At 42.8% G+C, this 19,044-nt stretch overlaps 1 protein-coding gene across 4 annotated transcripts in view; it reads left to right on the top strand.

Moving 5' to 3' along the window:
* Nucleotides 1-19,044, top strand: part of MITF (melanocyte inducing transcription factor) — a 110,149-nt gene that overhangs the window by 49,851 nt on the left and 41,254 nt on the right. For all 4 annotated transcript variants that reach the window (XM_056335924.1, XM_056335923.1, XM_056335925.1 and 1 more), the window contains exon 2: nt 10,538-10,784. In XM_056335924.1, coding sequence (XP_056191899.1) covers nt 10,538-10,784 — 247 coding nt within the window. The remainder of the gene's footprint in view (nt 1-10,537; nt 10,785-19,044) is intronic.

Below are 19,044 nucleotides of genomic sequence, written 5' to 3'. Positions count from 1 at the left end.
AAATAAACCAGATTAAACAAAACCCTGTTGCGAGAATTCATGATTAACTGTAGTCTTTGCAGGATTTATTGGTTATAAACCAAATGCCTGCCTTTTTTTTTTTTTTTTTTTTTTTTTTTGTCCTAGTAACTAAGGCAGATGTGAGTTTCAAGTCCAGTGAAACATTTTTTGGCTCTTGCCTCTGTTTACATGATTCAGGAGTTTGCAGTAGTTCCACAACAAATATAGCTTTGAACAGAAATAGCCATTCAAGTGCTATGCTTCTGGCAGTGCAGAAGAGATTAAGAGGGTCTAACAAAAAGGCTTGTGAATAGTTGGTTGCTTTTTTTTTCTTAAAAAAAACACAAAACAAAACAAAAAACCTCGATAGTTTTAATATATTTTGTAATTTGTAAGAAGTGGTATTCCTGCAGCAGGTTACATGGACAGCATGTCTCGTTTGTTGTTAAACTGTACAAAGCATGGGCCATGCTGAACAGTTTTACTTTAAAATAGTCTTTTCCTAGAGCTGCAGCAGTTGTATTCATTTTTCAGATTTATTTGGTTGCATAAAGTTATTTCTGAGAATTTTTCCTGATGCCTCCTTTGGAGAAGCATTTATGCTTTTTAGATACAACCTCAGAAAGATGCAGAACAAAAGGATGATTGCAAAATGAAATTAAGGTTGTGTGTTAGCAGGGCTGTATTTGGAGTGTTCAGAAAAGACACATGAATAAATTAAGGAGGATCTTGTATGTGTTTTGACACTTTGTGAAATCAGGAATTATAAATGGTGCTTCCATGTTTTTATTTTGAATGAGATTTCATTCTGTATCATGTTTTTGATATGCCATTTCTTTTATTTACATGTGACCCCAAGTTTAAGTAATTATTTTCCTCGTTCCCTCTCTCTGGTGTTCATGAACAGTTTCTGGCTAGAAACAAGGTGCGGAATGTTTTTTATGGGGACAGAAGGGAAACTGCCGGTATAGTCCCAGGAAATTCCAATTCTCCAGTATTCCAGCCGTTAAATCGATACTAAATATTTCTGTGAAAAACTGCAGTTCATATAGATGTCTTGAACTTAAAATAGAATTTACAGCTGTTGGATGATGGGTGAAGAGATCCTGTAATCAACACTTACACTGACCCTCCCCCCAGCCATCCTGTGCAGCTGCAGAGCAGACCCCAAGGTGTTCTGACATGACCCACAGCGTACACAAAAGGTTGTAAGTACACAGAAACTGTACCCATCTTGGGAAATCCCTGAACTGGGAGTGGTTGGAATCTGGGATGGGTACTTGGGAACAGAGGGACCTTATTGCTCGATGTGGCTGTACCTGAGGATGCTGCTGGATCCCATGGTAGCATAGCAGCGCTGCCTGATGGACTGCTGGGGTTTGCTTTCTCCAGGAGCTTTGGTTTGGGATTATCCCACGTCAGGGATGTTGTAGGTCATATTGAATGGCTTAAGCAAGGGAACTGAAGGCCATCTCTTCTGTAGTTGTTTACAGCTGGGCAGCTCCTCCAGTGAGTGACTGTCATTTCGCTTAGCCTCAGTTAGCAAGTTTGTGAACACTGCTAGTGCTTTCTCAAACAGACAGCTGGAGCTTGTGGCACCTTCCTGACTGTGCTGTGAATACCCAAGGCAGCAAGACTGGTACATCTGTCCTGCAATTGCAAATCGCAATTGCAGTGTAAATGCCCAAATAGTTGGTAAAGTAACTTGTTGCTGAAAAAGGCTTCCCCCCGCCCCCTCCAGTCATTCAGCCTGCAGAGTAAAACAATCCTCTCTGCCCTAATAACTCTTCTACAAATAGCCAAATATGTAGAAGAACTATGAGCAATGTTTAAGGACTGTGAAACTGAAGTTTAAAACGTGTGGATGCTGAGGAATTGGTTTCTGCAGCCTGGAGAGTTGCTTTGTTAGGAAAGGTGCTGAAGACACTCCCCGATCTGATCAGATCCTGTAATGAACAGCAGCACTGTGGCTAGAGATTGAAGTGAGAGTTTGTGTAGTATCTGTCCAAGATGATTTTAATGTTAGAGTTACTGTAGTAACATGTTAGGGATTGTTTGTGCCCTTTCATGTAATATTCACTGGAACAAGCAAGTCCTGCATGCTGATAACACCAGCCTATCACATACTGAGCACTGTACTCACTCTGTGGTTTTCATTAGGACTGTTTGGGGTTCTTAATCATTTAAAGCAAATCTTCCATGAACACTTTCCCTTCTGCTTCTTAAGATCCTGTTTGCTCAGCATACCAGAGCAAGGATGTCATCTTCATGAGATGAGGCTTCAGGCTGCCTCGTCGTCTTTGGAAAGCATTGAATAGTGCTGGAACAGTGGAGTCAACAAGCAGAAAACCTCAGATGAGTAGAAGGGTTTAGGCTGGGAATTGCTGGGTCACGTAAGCCTTGAGGAGCACGGTGGCTTTTTGACTGGGAGGGAATCTGAGCATGTGAATGATGGGTACAAGCTGTGAACATAGCATAGTCAAGTCTTGTTTTCTGCAGGGCTGCCTCTGTGAAGAAACTTGCTATCTGACTATGTGAGTGACAGATAATTTCTAAATGATGATGGAAGGGTGATGTGGAGTCAGATCTGGGCACTATGTAGTTGCAAAGTATCAAAAAATGCAGTGATCCTACGTCATCTTCCCTCTCCGAGACAGTGTTATCTTCTCTGTTTGCCCAGATAAAAGAAGGTAAATTCTGTATTACAAAATCAAGAACTACAGAGGTTGTTAGTGGAGCGTTATCTCCCGCTTTTTCTGTTATCACCTCTTGGTTGTTTTAGCTATCTGGCTTTTTGTTTTGCAAATGTATGTAGAGCTCTTCAGAGAGGGAAGTACCCTTAGATGTGATGTCTGAAAAATGGTTCAAAAAGCCTTTGACAAGGTCAGGCTTTCAAGTGAAAGACAAATCTGCCTCATGCTTTTTTTTTTTTTCTTCCTTCTTTTTTCCTTTTTTTTTTTTCTTGGTTTTTTTTTTTTAATATCTTCTGTAAGTTTGTGAGGGCTTTGAAAGTTTGAGGAAGAGCATCAAACCAATATTGGGTAACGCATTCAGCTACATCTTAAATTCCTTTAACCCTTCATGGAACATTTTTGGGAGCTAGAGGCATTTGTGCGTATAGGTGTGTTCACCTGCCTGTTCCCTTTCTGCCTGAGGGATTCAGCATGTTTGAGCAGAGATGAAACTAGGGAAACAGTGTGTACGCAGCCACATCGAGTCTCCATACTGTTACAGGTGCATGTCTAGCTCTTGTGAGATGCACCTCCAGTGGTTCCTGGTGGAGGGTTCACCAGGGTAAACCTTGAATGTGAAGGAGTTATGTCCCAGAAAACAAATTTGCCTTGCACTCACCCTTTCCCTTCAACTTTTGGGTGATAAAGATTGTGAGAAAACTGTGCCGTTACAGACAGCCCTTATCCACTCCTCTGATGCCATTAATGGCCTGATCACACCCTTTTTAATTAATGAATGGGAGAAGCGCTTTCAACACCAACCCATGCCTTCCATTTCTCCCAGACCTGCAGCGGGTTGTCTGGCTGCAGGACGGTGGGGCTGGTACAGCGCCTGGGCGCGGGTCTGAGGGTCATGCTCAGCCCCACGGCAGTGCCAGGCGTTTTCCTGTGCTTGCTGCTGATCCACATCTTGCTCCGGGCTGTCTCCGTCGGGAGTTTGTGCGATACTTCCATGCAGGTGAGTCAAGATGTAACGAGATGCTGACTCCAAACTTCTAGGCTGTTTTGGAGTCCTTCTGTGGTATCTGAAGACCTTGTGCATGGCTACCTCAACTCCCCATCCCTTCTTTTCTGCTCGGTAGGTGCTGGATTGCACTGGTCTGCAGTGCTGGCAGGCACTGGGCACTGCTGCATGAGTTGCTGCTCTGTGGGGATTGGAGTTGCCAGGTCCTTATCTGGAGCCACCCCTAGAGACACGGCTGGGACACCACTTGACTTTCACCCGAGGGTGCTCAGTAAAAGCCTGTGGACACCAGAGGGGGGGGAAAGATGGAAGCTGTTAGAATTCAGATGTTCATGCCCTGCTCCTTTGACAGCTTCTGTCTGTAAGTGATGCTTTCCCGGAGCGATGGCACCGTGAGCAGATTGCGTGGTTGATTTTGTCGCGATGGAGTTTGTGTTCTGGGAGTTAAAAATACCGTGCTTAGGAGCTGGCCACTGTCTTCTGCAGAGCCACACACAGCAGCTGTGGCTGACTGGCTGAGATAATGATGGTGACTTTCAGAAGGGGAAGACTTCTAAAATACTCCATGTTTCAATTTTTATTTTTTAAATAAGTATTTATCTCCTTCTGAAACTTTGTGGCAAACACACGCATTTGGGCTAATGGAGGTTCAGTTTAGGTGTAAAAAGACTTGGTGCAATATAGTGGTTGTTACATGGAAGTCGATGAGGATACTCTCGGTTTGCAATTATCTCTTTTCAACAGGAATGATAGTAAAGGATTGTAAAATGTGACCTTTGCAGATTCTAGATTGAGCCCCTTTAGTTTTACTTTGTTCCTTAATCTGATGTGATCAAGCTTTCCAAGCTATACTGCAAGCTGTGTCCCCAAGTAAATGGGCATTCAAGCAGATCAACTTACGGCATTTTATTAAGTTAACACTCATGCAAAAGCCACCTTCAGAGCTTAATAATTATTTACTGAGTGCTCCTGGGTCATGAGAGAGGTTTTCATTAAGTTCAGAAAGCATTATGTTCAGCAGCTTGTGAAGGTGTGTTTTAAAGACAGGAAGAAAAATGGAAAACTACTAAATGGTGCACAGCTATTTAAAAAAAAAAAATAGCTGAGGATTAGATGTTTTTGTTTGTGTGGTTATGTTTTGTTGGGTGGGTTTTTTGGGCGCTTTTTTGTTTTTGTGTTTTTTTTTCACCCCAGCAAAGACAAACTTATCCACTGAGATCATTAGCTTTGTAATTCAGCCCTTAGCTCCTGGGTGGTAGACCTGTGTGGTGGGAGTTTCAGGGTTTTTTTTTTTCCTTCCCGGACTGACCAGGTGCATGCAATGTGGTCGGGTAGATGGATGGATGCCCGCTGGGCTGGGAGTTGTTCAATGGGTGCAGCCTGTGGTGTGGGGTAAGTGGTGCTGCTGCAGGAGAGCAGCTTTGAGCTGGTGCAGGTCAGGATAAGAAGGCGCTGGAGGGACAGGAGAATGTTTACCTTGATGATGGAGCAGATGCAGCAGCAGTGTCACTTTAAATGTGTAACCTTCAAATGTGAAAGCTTTCTTTCACACAGAAGACTGAACCTTAGTCCTTACTTTATTATAAAGGCTGATAAAGGTTTCCACACTGTTTATGTAATTGCTGTGTCCTTGGCAAGTAATGACATATGAGGGTGGCAACTGTTGGGTGGTGGTTTTTTTTTTTTTTTTTTTACATTGATACTTAAGTAACACCAGGCGGTTGGCATGGCGAGTGGAGTGTCGCTGTAACCCACAATCAGTTATTAAAGTTTAGGAATGAAGTACAAAGTGCTTCAGGGAAAATGCTGTAGTAGTTAGAATCCCTTACCTTGGCTGAAGATGGAGAAGAGGTTGTGGTGGTTTGGTGTTTGTGTTTTATTTTTTCTTCTTTTTTTTGTTTGAGGATGTTTTGGGTTGTGTTCTTTGGGGGGAGGGGGGTAGTCTGCCACCTTCTTGGTCACCCACACCCCATTGCCACCCCCCTTTTTTATTTTTTTATTTTTTTTATTCTTCCCTTTTCTGTCACTCTGTGGTAAACAGTGATGCTGGCTGGCGGGTTAGATGCTGCTAGAAGTGTTGCTTCAGCCACATACATACTATTGACAACAAAAAGTTTCTTGAGGTTTTACTGCTTGGTAAAGAGACTGGAAACAGAATCTGGACAAATAAACTTTAGTTTTGAGGGAACTCTAGTGGGCATTGAACGGGAGGGCTGTTGGAAGGGGAGCTGTGCCGCTGTCTCTTCCGATAATGCCTTCTGGAGGTCAGGCCAAATATTTGAGTTGTAACGTTGGTGACCTCTCATCTGCTTGCTTTAAAGATCAGGATAGTTCTATGCTAATGTCAGACCCTTAAATGTGGATGCCTTTCTCTTCTCTATAAATAATTATGAATGGGATAAGGGTAAGATACGAAACACAAGCATTTAAATCCCGTGTTATTTCTTACTTCTGAGATCTGGTGCAGCTCAGTGGATTTCTTGAGGTGCTAAATCTGCTTTTCTTGGCTGATTTCTCTATGGGCTAACCCATTAACAAACAGTTGGCATGAACAGAGGAGAGCAACAGCCTCCCTCTTGTGTGCCATTTCTCTGCTTAGAGCAGGGTAGGCAATCCTGCCCACAGCAAGTGGTTTTGAAAGCTTTTTTTTTTTTTTTTAATGCATTCTGTTTGATTCTTGTTCATCTCTGTTTGAGGAAGCTTTGGGTTTGAGGATTTGGCCTGAGTTTTTAATTGTTGTAATTTGTCTAAGAAACCTTACATTGGAGGCTTTTCTTTTTTCTTAAATATATATATATATATATAAAACCCAGTAAATTAAAAGTGAAGGTGAATGAAATATTTTTTTTTTCTGGTTAAAAATCTCCAGAGAAGTTTCTGAATGAATACATAGCTCATGTAAACCATACAACTCAAATGATGCATGTGAACCAGAGAACTTGTTCAATCAATTTATAAGAATCTGAAAACAGAACCAAGCAACAAAAGGTGAGGTTGTCTTTTTGTCCAAGGAGACAGAGATAAAATAATCAGTGTGTATCTGGGAAGGTAAATTAGGCTCTAAAAGGTATGGTCTCTTGAGTTGATGGCAACAAAATCAAACTTGATTTTAATCTGATCAGTTGCCTTTTATGCAATGACCACCTGCTTTATAACTTGAGTGCAGTAACTAACATTTCCCAGGCATCTGTGCAAAGGATATTTAAATTAAACTTATTTAATAAAACGTTATCACTTCATGATTAATTGGATTGGCACATGACACTCATAACTAATAACTCTCAGTCTGTATTACACTATACTTATTAGAACACTAATGGATAACTGGTTTAATCATATGTCAATTAAAAGGATGAGTTGGTTTCATTTATTGCAATTAAGTGGTATCCATAAACCGTGTTTGCAGGAAGTATCTAGATCACATCATGTATCAGTTGTGTGTGTGTGTGTGTGTGGGCTCTGTTACTGACTCTACATAATCCGGGGGTGAATCAGTTCATGTAGGAGAGTTGTGACTCCCCGGCTGCAGGTCCTGGGTTGCTTTGCAGTAGGTGGCACTTGGTCAGGGGAAGGTCTGTCTGTGTGGCAGTGCCTGAAGGTCAGGAAGCTTTAAAAAATATGGATTTCAAAACTCTCTGGATGAAGCTTTTAACATAACAGGTTTTTAATTGCTTTTTTGTTTGGAAAACTGAGTTTCTGACAAACCTGCTCCTTTTTGCTCTGGAGGGTACATGGTGATGAAACTGGAACAGTCTTCCATTGCACTGCGGAGCTTCGCACGGATCATCCTGCGGTGAGGAGCAGGCGTGGCGGGGAAGGGCGGTCAGGCGGGCAGATGGCCCGCGTGTTGTGCGTGGGACAGGCTTAGAGGATGGGAGAACCAAGCTTCAAACCATTTTCCATGTTTGATCAGTGCCACTGGTGGGGAGTGGAAGGAGCCTGGTGCGGTGGGACCGCCCAGCCCCAGGAGGAGCTTTACAGCCCCCGGGGCGTAAATAACGGGAAATCTGCGTGGCAGGAGCTGCCTTGTGTTTGGCCAGCTTCGTTCACAGTGCTTGTGACAGGAGCATCTGGTCAGGCAGGCAGGTGTTGTGCAGCAGCTTTTAGCCTAGATAAAAGCGTTGTTTGAACTCCAGCGCGTTGCTGGCTGTGGCTGGGGTCTGGCAGCGCCTTGCTGCCCGTGCTGCCTGTGCTCGGGCTTCTGCACCTCGGCACTGCTGAAAATTGTAATGGGAACAACGTGTCCGCTGAGCTTGTAGCTCTGTTGTAGATGCGCTGGTTTCTGGCTTTCCCTTTGAAATAATAGTGAGCAGGACATTCAGTAATCTCCTCTCAAGCTTTTTGCTTCCCCCTTCATCTGGCTACCAAAATCTGGTGATCTGGGTGTGAATAACATCAGACTCTTCCCCTTGCTGGCGCCTGCTCTTCTTTTGGTACTTGTTTAAAAATACATTGCCCGACCTTGTGCTACCTGCCTAATTACAGCTAAGACAATTTTCCCAGTGAAGAATTAAAATATTGAGCATCATTGCAAAAGAAATAAAGCTTGCAAGCTTCTCTGCTTTTTGGGAGTTTGGAGGAACCGTGTTTTCTGGGACTGTTGTTTCTTTTAAAGGTACAATACTTGAAGCTTATGTGGAAACCCATTTCTCCTTCCTTCTCCATCGCATTCCCCAAAATTTTAGTATATGGGAAGGTTTTTCTGAGATGGTTTTCAGCACGCTTGGCTTTGGTAGGTGGAGAAACAGTTCAAAATGAAAGAAGGTGGGAGGAACTGCTGGGTTACCAGTTTTGCAGCATTAGGTGTCTGTAAATGCCAGTTGCACACAAATGAGAATTATGCTTAGTGTGACAAAATAAGCTTTTCCTTGACACAAGAAGAATGAATCCTTGCTTAAAGGCAGCATTTGAGTGCCTTTTTTTGCTCATCTGTTAGAATGGTCTCGGAAGTGGGGTGTGCAATAGTATTGGTGAGCAGGAAGAAAATACTAACACTTCAGTCATACATGTATATAATTCATAAATAAATAAATGTACATATATTGGGGGTGGATGCTCATTCTTGTTTCCTGGCAAGGGGGTGTAATCAAAAAAAATGAGGAGACCGCTGACCTATAACTACCCTGGGCATGGAAATAAAGCATCTCCTCGGTTTGGAATTGTGCAAGTAGTTCAGATGTGCAGCCAGGAAACACGCTGCTGCGTTTAGATGTGAGAATGCTTCGCCCCTAATTGAAAGGGTGGTGTTTTTTACAAGTATCACAGTAAATGACTTGTCTTGAGCAGCTAATTAGTACGATTATTCCACAGCTGCATTAGTTTCACCACAAAGGTTTTCTCTTGTTTTATCAAAAGGATCAGTGTCTCTGTGAATCTTTCAACCTGACAGGTCTTAAATAGCAAGATGGTCCCCTGCCTCCCTGCCCCCAAAATGTGTGCTCTGGAAAACAGGAGTTTGATCTCTTGGGGGAATAAGTGTAGGTTCGCCTTTTCCATTTCTATGCTGAACAGTTTTCAGCATCGGTCCTAAACAAAGCTGGAAAACATCCAGCAGCACCGGCTCTGGTTGCCCAAGCACAAGTAGCTCGTGGTGCCTGCAGCCTCCAGGTGAGACCTGGAAGGGATTCTGGCTCCTGTACTCCTTTGCAAGCTGTCCTGTCAGCATCCTGCAGGTAGCACTGAAACCCTGGAGCCAGAGGTGGGGTTTTCAAGAGCAGCCTCCTCCTGGAGCAGAAGGATCACTGCTGGCTTCTCCAGGCATGGTCCTGCATTGTTACAGCCTAATGAGCCCTTTTTTCCACGGGCTGACGGCTACCAGCTGCAGCAGTTAGAATCAGAAACCAAATATTGTGAATTATATGCACTGTAGCTCTTTCTTATATGGAGTCATATATTACCCATTTCCAACATCCTTCCCTCAAAGGATGTGCAGCTTGGTGTTTACATACCCTAGTTGTTCAGCCTTATGCTACAGAAATGTCTTATAAATGGGCTTCAGTTCAGAGGGCTAACAAAATGATGGGATGCTTCTGTTCAGAAGGTGTCCCTGCAGTCCATGGCAATGTCCCCTGGTTTGTCCCGTGCTCTCAAGTAGGAAGCTGTGCTCGCTGATGGCTTAGAAACAGCTCTTAGGTAGTGAAGCAGTGCAGTGTGCTAGCTCTCACCAACCTGACACGCTTTATAAAAAATGTAACTGAAATAAAGCCATTATTGTTGTTGATTCTGCTTGTTCTTGCATCTCACTGCGCTTGGAAGATGCTGGTAGGCATGAAGGGGGAGGTTTTTGTTTTTTTGTGGGGGGGCATATGTGTGTGTGTCTGGTTTATAGCTGTGAAGAGTGTTGCGACCACCAAATCCAACCCTGGGGTAGTATTTTGCAGGAAATAACTGAACTTTGTTACGTTGTGTTTTCATAGGAGAGGTAGATTTATTTTATCTATTTATTTTTGAGCTAGATCATTAGACCTGGATTATTATCTATACCTATCATTAGATTTGGTATGGCCCTTTATTACTTTTTTTGAAAAAGAATATGAGTGCCTGCTTGTGTCTGTAAAAGCATTTGTTTTTCTTGTGGATGGTTGCTGTAAAAATTGAAACAGCAAATAGCTCTTTACAGCTGAATATTGGCATTTGGAAATGGTTAGCTGCAGTCAAGTTAAGGCAGCCTAACGTGGCTGCTAAGTACCTGAAGTAGGTCAACTCCGAATTCTCCCTTGCATGGTGCGGCATATCCTCGCCCATCCTGCTCCATGATCTGATGTAGTTCTGCAAGCTCCAACCGCTGGAACTGCGATCCTGCTTGTGGAAGCTGAGCTGTCTTTCTCTGGTCTTCCCACAGCAATTCCGAGCATCCTGGCGCTTCCAAGCCTCCCTTAAGCTCCTCCAGCATGACCTCACGAATCCTGCTACGACAGCAGCTCATGCGTGAGCAGATGCAGGAGCAGGAGCGTCGGGAGCAGCAGCAGAAGCAGCAAGCAGCCCAGTTCATGCAGCAGCGAGTACCCGTCAGCCAGACTCCTGCCATCAACGTCAGCGTCCCCACCAGCCTGCCCCCTGCCACCCAGGTACCCATGGAGGTCCTCAAGGTACGCCAGTCTCTCTGCCTTTCTGTTCAGGAGCTCTCGCTCATCTAAGCGTGCTTTAATAGACACACAGTTAATAGGGATTTTTGGCAATGAAATTTTGCAAATAAGCAGCGCTATGGCTTGATCTGGAGCTTATATTGATGTCCTGGTAGTGAAGAATGGAAAACTTCTTTTAAAAAGTTTGCGTGACTTGTTTTCTTTAAACTTTGAGATATTAGGAGAGAGGTTTTGTTACAAAACTAGTGTTTCCGTCATTTTCCCTTCGGAAAAAAATCCTTATTTTCAAAAAGAAGAAACTATTAATAGATATTCAAATCATGTTTTGGTTTTTTAAAAGAAAACAACTAAATACTTTCGTAAAATGGAGTCAAAACTCATTACAAAAGAGCTCCTCAGAAAGCCGTAATCTGAAATATGGGTGAGTTTTCAGCCTCTTCCAACAAGCCTTTGTAATCCTTTTTTGCTTAAATGACTTGTTTGCTATTAGTAGCTTTGGATTCCTTGTCCTACTGGAAACTGTAGGAGCTTGTTAGTATTCCTCTGTCAAAGGGCATGTAGCTTGCTAATTACTTGGGGGAGAAAAACATCAATGGCTATAAGAAAAGAGATAATTTCATGTGCTGGTTAAGTCCAAGTAGAGTAAAGCAGTGTGAAATGTGTGAGTGAAAGAATGCAAAATGTTTTGGAGAAATTTGCTGACATAGTTCACGAAAGTAAACTTTTGATTAGTTTTGAAGTTTTATCTATTTGCTCTGTACTATTGCTAAATCTTTTTATTACAGTCTGATGTTTAGTACCCGCTTTCAGTCAGTAAGCATGTTCTTAATAGAGAAGTTATTTGAACTTGGTTACAATCCGCTTGTAGTTCGCTCATTGCTGTTATATATCAATGATATATATTCAAAGATTTAGTTTTAAAATAGATTTGCAGGCTCAGGATTTTGAGGCAGTCTGTGTGACGGGTTTATGGAGGAAATGAGTAGGGTGCTTTTATTTATTGAATCTGCGTTATGGTATTGTGGTGACAGTGCCAAATCTAATATTAATTGGGACACTAGAGCCATACTCAAGTATGGTCTATGATCTAGGAGCAAAAAGTCAATACTTGAACTTTGAATTCTATATATGGATACACACACATTTCTATTAAAAATTAAATATGATATACTTTTGAGTGTGTGTGCATGTGCCTATAGTAAAGGAGTCAAAAATTGACTGAGAAGAGCAACGTTGTGTAATGTTTGTGTATAACAGTTTGTTAAACTTGTTTCCAGGTTATGACACTGTAGCTATAATTCAGATCCAGCAGATGTGTAGGTGCTATGAAATAGTTTTTTGTTAAGGAAAGGGACTAAAGTGCTGAAGTGCTAGCAGTTGTCTTGATTATTCATTTTACAATTGCCTCTTTATATAAGAAAGAAGGGGAGGTAGCCCTTCGTTTCTGAGGGACAAGCTGTGGAAGACCTTGCAGCCGAAAGGTGATGTGCAGTTATTGCACATGGGTTTAGTAGGAGCTGGCTTATCATAGGAGTTGCATGCAAATCTGTAGCTGGCTAGAGCATAGCTAGGGGTCTTCATGCGGAGGACTTGAATGTGTATCCTCATCCTTCAGCACTGCAAAAGTTATCTGTCCCCTTTTCCTCCTGGTGGAGGAGGGCCTCCTGGGAAGAGGGAGGACACCTCCCCTGCACTCATCTTTGGTCCAAATGGCAGCATGCATCACCCTGTAGAGCTGAAAGCCAAGAGAATGTGTCCTTAACTAGCTTGTAAATTAAAAGTAGTAACTGGCAGCAGCTATCTCTTGGTGAAAGAGAATTGTGCGTTGAAGGTGACGGTTGTGGAAAGGTGAGCTACTGAAATGGTGCCTGTCTTCTCATCACCTGCATTTACATAAGTAACGGTCAGAACTAGCAAAACCCAGTCCTCTTGGTCTCTGCCTAGGAGAGGAGAGAGACTGCTTTTGCATAGTTTTTCTGTTTGTGTTTTTGGTGGAGGAAAGCAGCTAAAGGTTCATCCTTTTATCCTTATTGAAAAAAGTGGACCAGTCTTTAAAAAAGGAAAAAAAAAAAAGTACAAAATACCAGGCTTGAGGTCATGCTCTTGCTGAAAGTTTACCAACAATGTTTCAGTGACAGTAAGGATTTGGCTGAAAGGTCCATATAATATTTTATTTTTTAAATAGGTCATTTGGCTCAAAAAATGAGATTAACAATAAATCAGGGTCTTCCTGGTGCCGATACGCTGACAGCCAGCTCTGCCTGCAGTAACACTGTATGAGTGACATCATTTCCCTGTAGCTGCTTTTTACACTTCAGTTGTTTTTTAGCTGTAGACAAATTTTCCGTATGAGCTGTACAGAAGTTTTAATTAGATAAATAGGGAACTAAGTTGGTAGCTTTATTATCCAGATGGTCTGGATTTAGTGACCTTAAAGAATGAGATAGACAAAAAGGGGATTTTTACACTTTCAGAAATGTTAATCTGCAAGGCAACTTACTTTAAAGGAGATCTTTTTGAGAATAACTTCACAAACAAATAAGACCAAATGTAGTAGCTGGTTTTGTTTGGTTTTGTTTATTTGGGAATTTAGCATCACAAAACCCAACTCCAAGCTTGTTGAAATTGTCAATGTTTTGTGTTTGTAACTACATTGTGTGACTTGCCCTTTTCTTCCATATCTCACAATGTGAGAAGGAGAAGAATACCTGCTGTCTGAGGATGGTAGTTTGGAATGACTAGCTTAAAAAAAAGCCAAAGGTGTTAATGAGCTTGGATTTTATGTTGTTTTAGAGGTGTTCCTTTAGAAACAATACAGAAAGAAGAAATACATAACGAATCTATGTCACATTGCATAGGAATCTCCAAATTACATAATGTGGTATGCTCAAGGCCATATGAATAAATAGGATTTTATTTTCTTGAGTAATGACTTATTGCATCACTTCTCTGCCAAGTAATGTAGCTCGGTAAGGTAGGAAATGACCTGTTGGAATTCATTTTGTGTTGCTTATGTGCAGCCTAATTAAGAGATGGACTAGGAGTAGGTCTAATCCTTTTGGAACAGTATCTCTTTGAATCTAATAGCCAAAGGAAAATCTGTTACAGCTTTCAATTATCCTTCTGCAGAGCTTCACAGATGTACGGGCTGGTTTATCATTAAGCACGTTCTCATCCATCTCCTGTTGGGGTTCAGGACCAACACTACGGAGACATGGCGCAAGAGTTTCTTCACTTCTGCAATTCAACTTCTTGCTCTGCCTTGGAAATAGGAGTGTATAATGTAAAATGTTGATTGTTGGAGCTGCTCCAGGCCCTATCAATGTTGGCTCAGGATCCATTCCTGAGGTACAAAGTTTGTATTTTTATTTAGAAAAGTTAACTTCTTTGCAGAGAGTTTGTCTTAAGATGTCTTCAGTGGTATGGAGCAGCTTCTTCCATACAGGTGTATTTTAGTTTTGTGTACTTAACTGGTATTAGGAAGCTGTTCTTTTTGTTGTAGATTGCAGTTATTCTCTTGTCTGGTAGGAGTCCTTATCTGCTGGAGCAGAAGCATTGCTGCTGTTCTCAACTTCAGTATTCCAGAGCTTCCCATCTCTGGGAGCTGGTTGCTGCATTTCTGTAAGCAGCGCCAGCCCCAGCCTTGAGGAGCTCATCCATCCATCAGGTCCCTGCTTGTGGTCACTGCCACCTGATGATAGGTTAGTCCTTTGGCCCTTCAGTCATCCCTTTGCAAAACAGAACTGCTATTAATCCCATACCTTGTGGAGTTAAAGTTTGTTAAAGGTGGTGAAATCCTTGGCTATTGGACATTGAAAGAGTATGTTCTTGCTTTCTAGTGAAGCTGGTCCGTTAGTCAGCTTCCCCACAGCTGTCTTGGACTGCATCTGTTGCTGTGTTCCTGCTTGCTATTGTGGGATTAGCTTTCCTCTTGTAGTCCTAGCAGCTGTCTGTTGACAATTATTTAGAGGCATCTCCTGTTGATGTGATGGCGTTCTTGGGTTCTGCTTTTCATGTCTTTCATGCTCCTCCTTGCCTGCTCCCAGCCTCCTTTCCTACCAAGCAACTTGCAGGATCCTTGCAAAGTGAGGGACCTGCCGCGTTACTGACAGCAGCAGGAAACTCCCTGCCTTTCTGACAGGCGGTGGTACCCTGGCCTTGTCCATCGCATAGTTTTCAATCTTCTACACCAGTCCAGACAGCTAATTTTGAGATTTTTTTGTTGTTGTTGTTCAGCAGGCAGAAATAGTGTCTTGTATGACCAGAGTTTTACATAATGTCCTCCTGGCATCTTCACCAAAGCTGCACTGTAGCGGTGTGGGTATGGGGCTCATCACCCCTTTATGTGCTTTTAAGAGACACAGAAAGAAAAGGGGTTTCATTCATCTAAAAGATCCAGGGGAAAAAGCAAGGAATGACTGTAAAGGCTGAAATCACCAGCTATTGCGCCTTATTTCCCCAAGCAAGGCTTGCGAGATCTTCTACTTGTTTTTGAAAAGTTCTGCCGATAGAAGTAGCCAGACCTGAGGTGTTGGTTAAGGCTTGTCTCTGAAGATTGCTCTCTGCTAATTTTTTTTTTTAAGTAGTCTTATTTACAGAGTTCGCAGTGGTCCAGAAAGTAAACTAATTGCAGAAATTCAAAGGGGGCTGGGGGAGGAGGGAAGAGTGGGGACTTGCCTGTTTGCTCATTGAGAAATGTTATAATAATTGGCTTGTAGCTTTGCTGGGTGGTTTGTAGTGCCTTTCCTGATTTCTGGATGAAGTTTACTGGTCAGAACAAACATAACACAATCCCCTAAGCACTTTGGACCTGCCTGCTCAAAACACAATGTGTCACTGCAGAAACTGTGACTGGTGCGAGCGGGTTTATGTCCTCCATACGGGGGAGAAGCACTGGAACATCCCCAGGAGTCTGGAAAGGAGGCTCAGGGCCAGCACTGGCCCACAGAATTGCAAATCAGGTCCTGTGAAAACATTACCAGTTCTTGCAGGACTGGAAACATTATCAGTGGGCAGCTGACATCCAGCCCTCTGCATGTCTCGCATGTGAAAAATTGAGGGTGAACGCTTTTTCCCCTCTGTCTCCCCATGTTATTTGTTGATGTTCCTCAGTTGGTGCATGGATGTGAGGCTTGTGCTGTTGTGTTTTTAATGGGGTGCACAAGGGTTGATAGAAGCCTAAACTGGATGTGTTGTGAAATGGTGGGGTCCCTGTCCCAGTCTGTTCCTGCTGCTGCATGGAAATGCTCCTGAGGATGTGGTTGGTGTACATCCACTTCCTCCCGTGTGCTGTCGTACCAAACAAATAGCACAGTAAGAAATCTGCTGGACTTCTCGTGTCTTTTCCTCTCTCTTTGTCTGCCATTGTGCGTTTAAGAAGGTAATTTCTCTTTGCTACAGGTGCTGAGATGAGAGATGCTTGCCTGAGAGCAGCTCCACGTTGGATGCTGCTGCCAAGTACAGCCTCGAGGGCTGGGGTGAGAACCCGCAGTGGGTGTTTGCTGCGTGACCTGGCATGTTCCTGCAGTGGTGCAGGTGTCTTTTGGGCACTGCATAAATACTTTGCAGTAATAAGATAAAAGTAGGTCTCCAGGTGGTATGACAGGTCCCTTTCAGGATGCCGGCATCCCCTTTATCCTTGTTTCTGGAGAGTGAGCAAACAGTTCCTTTGCCCCAGGGGATCTGGGCAAGGCAGGTTCTGCTTTCGTGATCTGCAGCTTGAGATCTCTCCTCTCTGGGTGTGAACTCTGCTCCCGCATAGCGCCTGCCCTTACTAACGGGGCAGTACACTCCAACATGTATATAAAATGATATGTATGAAAATAAAGGCAACAAAAACATTTTAAATATTTGTTATTAATGGATTGTTAATAGTGTATTTGCATACAACAATGCTTATTTGCTGGATATTTTAAAATGTGTCTGCCGCTAAGGACCCTGCTTAGGATTCCTCCTGCCATGCTGTGCTGTCTGGGTTGGTGGCTTCATGGTAGATATTAACTGCTCTTCTGGTGCTAGAATTACAGCTCTCCACTGCTGTGTCTTGTCAACGTGGCCTTTCTTCTTTCACCTGTGGTCCTGACCAAGCTGAAACCTCTCCTTTTCAAAGCCTAGAACCAGATACTGTTTACTGGATTTCCACTCTTGCTTTATTATTCCACGAGTTTTTGACCATCTCATGGCAGTATTGTGGGCTGATCATTACTGATACCAGAGGGGGTTCATTCATCTCTTTCTTAATGCCATCCCATCGCTGTGTTTCATGCTCAGCTTTCCCCTCACAGCATTTGTGAGTAGACAGGAGTGCAGTGTTGCAGCTGTGCTGCTTGGAAGGGTGCAGGCGGCCAGACTGGCCTCTTGCCTTGGCCCTTGTGTCATTGTTCATTCAGATTTTAAATGCGCCACCACGATAAGCTCTTTGCATCAGATACCCTGTATTTCTTCATTTTTGAAATGCCAGGCATGCCTGCTGAGTGATGTTAATGACTATGGACATATATATAAAAAAACCCCAACCTCCTACTAGTCCTTTTCCAGTGTACTTATTACAGAGAGTGACCTGTGGTGGTAACGCAGCCCTGCCTAGCAGGGAAGGCTGTGCAGTTAGCAATAGCGTTCTTGGTGTAGCAGTTACCATAAAACTTAATTGTATAGGGGACTTATCTCACAGTTCTGAAGAACCGGAACAATGGGATGTCAAGATAAAACATGTATAGCATCTGCTACAGCAAATGTGTGTTTGTGGACACACTTATCTGATTAAAAGTTAATTTAATCTAACCTGACAATGGTAGATAGTAGTGTGTGCCGGTAGGTTAAGTAAGAGTGGTGTGTATTTTGCAATTGAGAACTTAGACAAGTGATTTGCCAGACTGAGTCTTGGTGAACTTCAGACAGAACATTTAAACTAAGGTTACTTACACTCAGTGACTCTGGTATACGTAGCTTAAGCCTACAGCAAATTCTTCATAAAGAAAAAGTTGCATTTAACTACAGGACCACTAAAGCCTGCCTTGTCTCCCAAGCTTTCATGTACGTAAAAGTATCTCTCAGGCCTTAAATCTTTTGCTTGCTTAGTGGGTTGAAAGCTGTTCCAAAACAAGCACTGGTGCTTGATGTCTGTGGTTAGTAATAGAGGTAAAATGTAAACTCTTGCTTAACACCTAGGTTATTAGACATTAAAAATGCATGGAATTCAAGGGGGCAACATACTTTGTGTATGTATCTGACTGCTTGACTGCTAGTGCAAAGCACTGCTTTCACCCTTTGTCCCAAATGTCCTTTTCGTATGGATGCAAATACATGTGTTGCTTAGCTCTTGAAGAGAAATGCTGTTGCTGACAAAGATGTCTGATCTTTCTGTCTTGGCTCTTCAGCTGTGGTCACTGTGGCACAAAATACAGCTCTTAAAGTTGTGGGACAAACCGTGCTGCTGCTGAATTGTGCTGCTGGGGGGCTAGGGTATTTCCTGGGCAACTGATGCTGTGAGCAGAGTGTGGAGGGTTGGCGAGAAACTGCTCCTTACCACAGAGCTGTTGCCCTGCAAGTTCACAGTAGCTACCTAGTTGTTCGAAATAATGTTTTGACATGGAGGAAATAAAGGTGTATTCACACAAAACAAAACAGGCATCTGGAGGTCCAAGCTGTGATTGCCTTTCAGAAGGTTCTGGTGGTTTATACCCTGGTTGGTGGTCTTGAGGATTTGCTGTCTTCCTGCTGGCATGGTAACATCCGTAAAGTTAAGGAGAACTTACTAAGTGTTCTCTTACGGCTTCAAAGCACTTTTTTTTTTTTTTAACGGTCTAGACGTATTATCTGATGGCTGAGTTACCAGACCTTGGGAAAATGGTGGTTCACCATGTGTCAGTGGCTGTTTCAGACCGGCAGAAGATGAGATAATCTTCCTAAAGAATTGTAGGTATCCATAGTTGTGGGTATTAAAAGCATTGATGAGGCTCCACAGCCCACCAGCTAACAGGTTTTAACAGCTTGTATTAAGTCCTTTTTGGTCAATGTTAATTTCAAAACCACCTTATTCCACTCTACTGGTTGAGCCAAGGATGTATGAAGAGGGTGAGTGCTGGTCCTTGCAGTTGTGTTTGTCGAGTCCTAGGCTTAATTTGGCAGAAAATAGTGGCCAGAGCCACACGTGACACTGGGGAGCTAGGTTGGAGGTGTAGGGAGCCTCTGGTGATACCTTCAATAGAAGTTAAATTTTAAATGTGAAAAATCAGACCTGTTTAAATTAATTTTTTGGTATTAT

This window comes from Falco biarmicus, chromosome 4, assembly GCF_023638135.1.
Source record: "Falco biarmicus isolate bFalBia1 chromosome 4, bFalBia1.pri, whole genome shotgun sequence".
NCBI classification, from domain to species: domain Eukaryota; kingdom Metazoa; phylum Chordata; class Aves; order Falconiformes; family Falconidae; genus Falco; species Falco biarmicus.
This window is presented reverse-complemented; position numbering and strand designations above follow the sequence as displayed.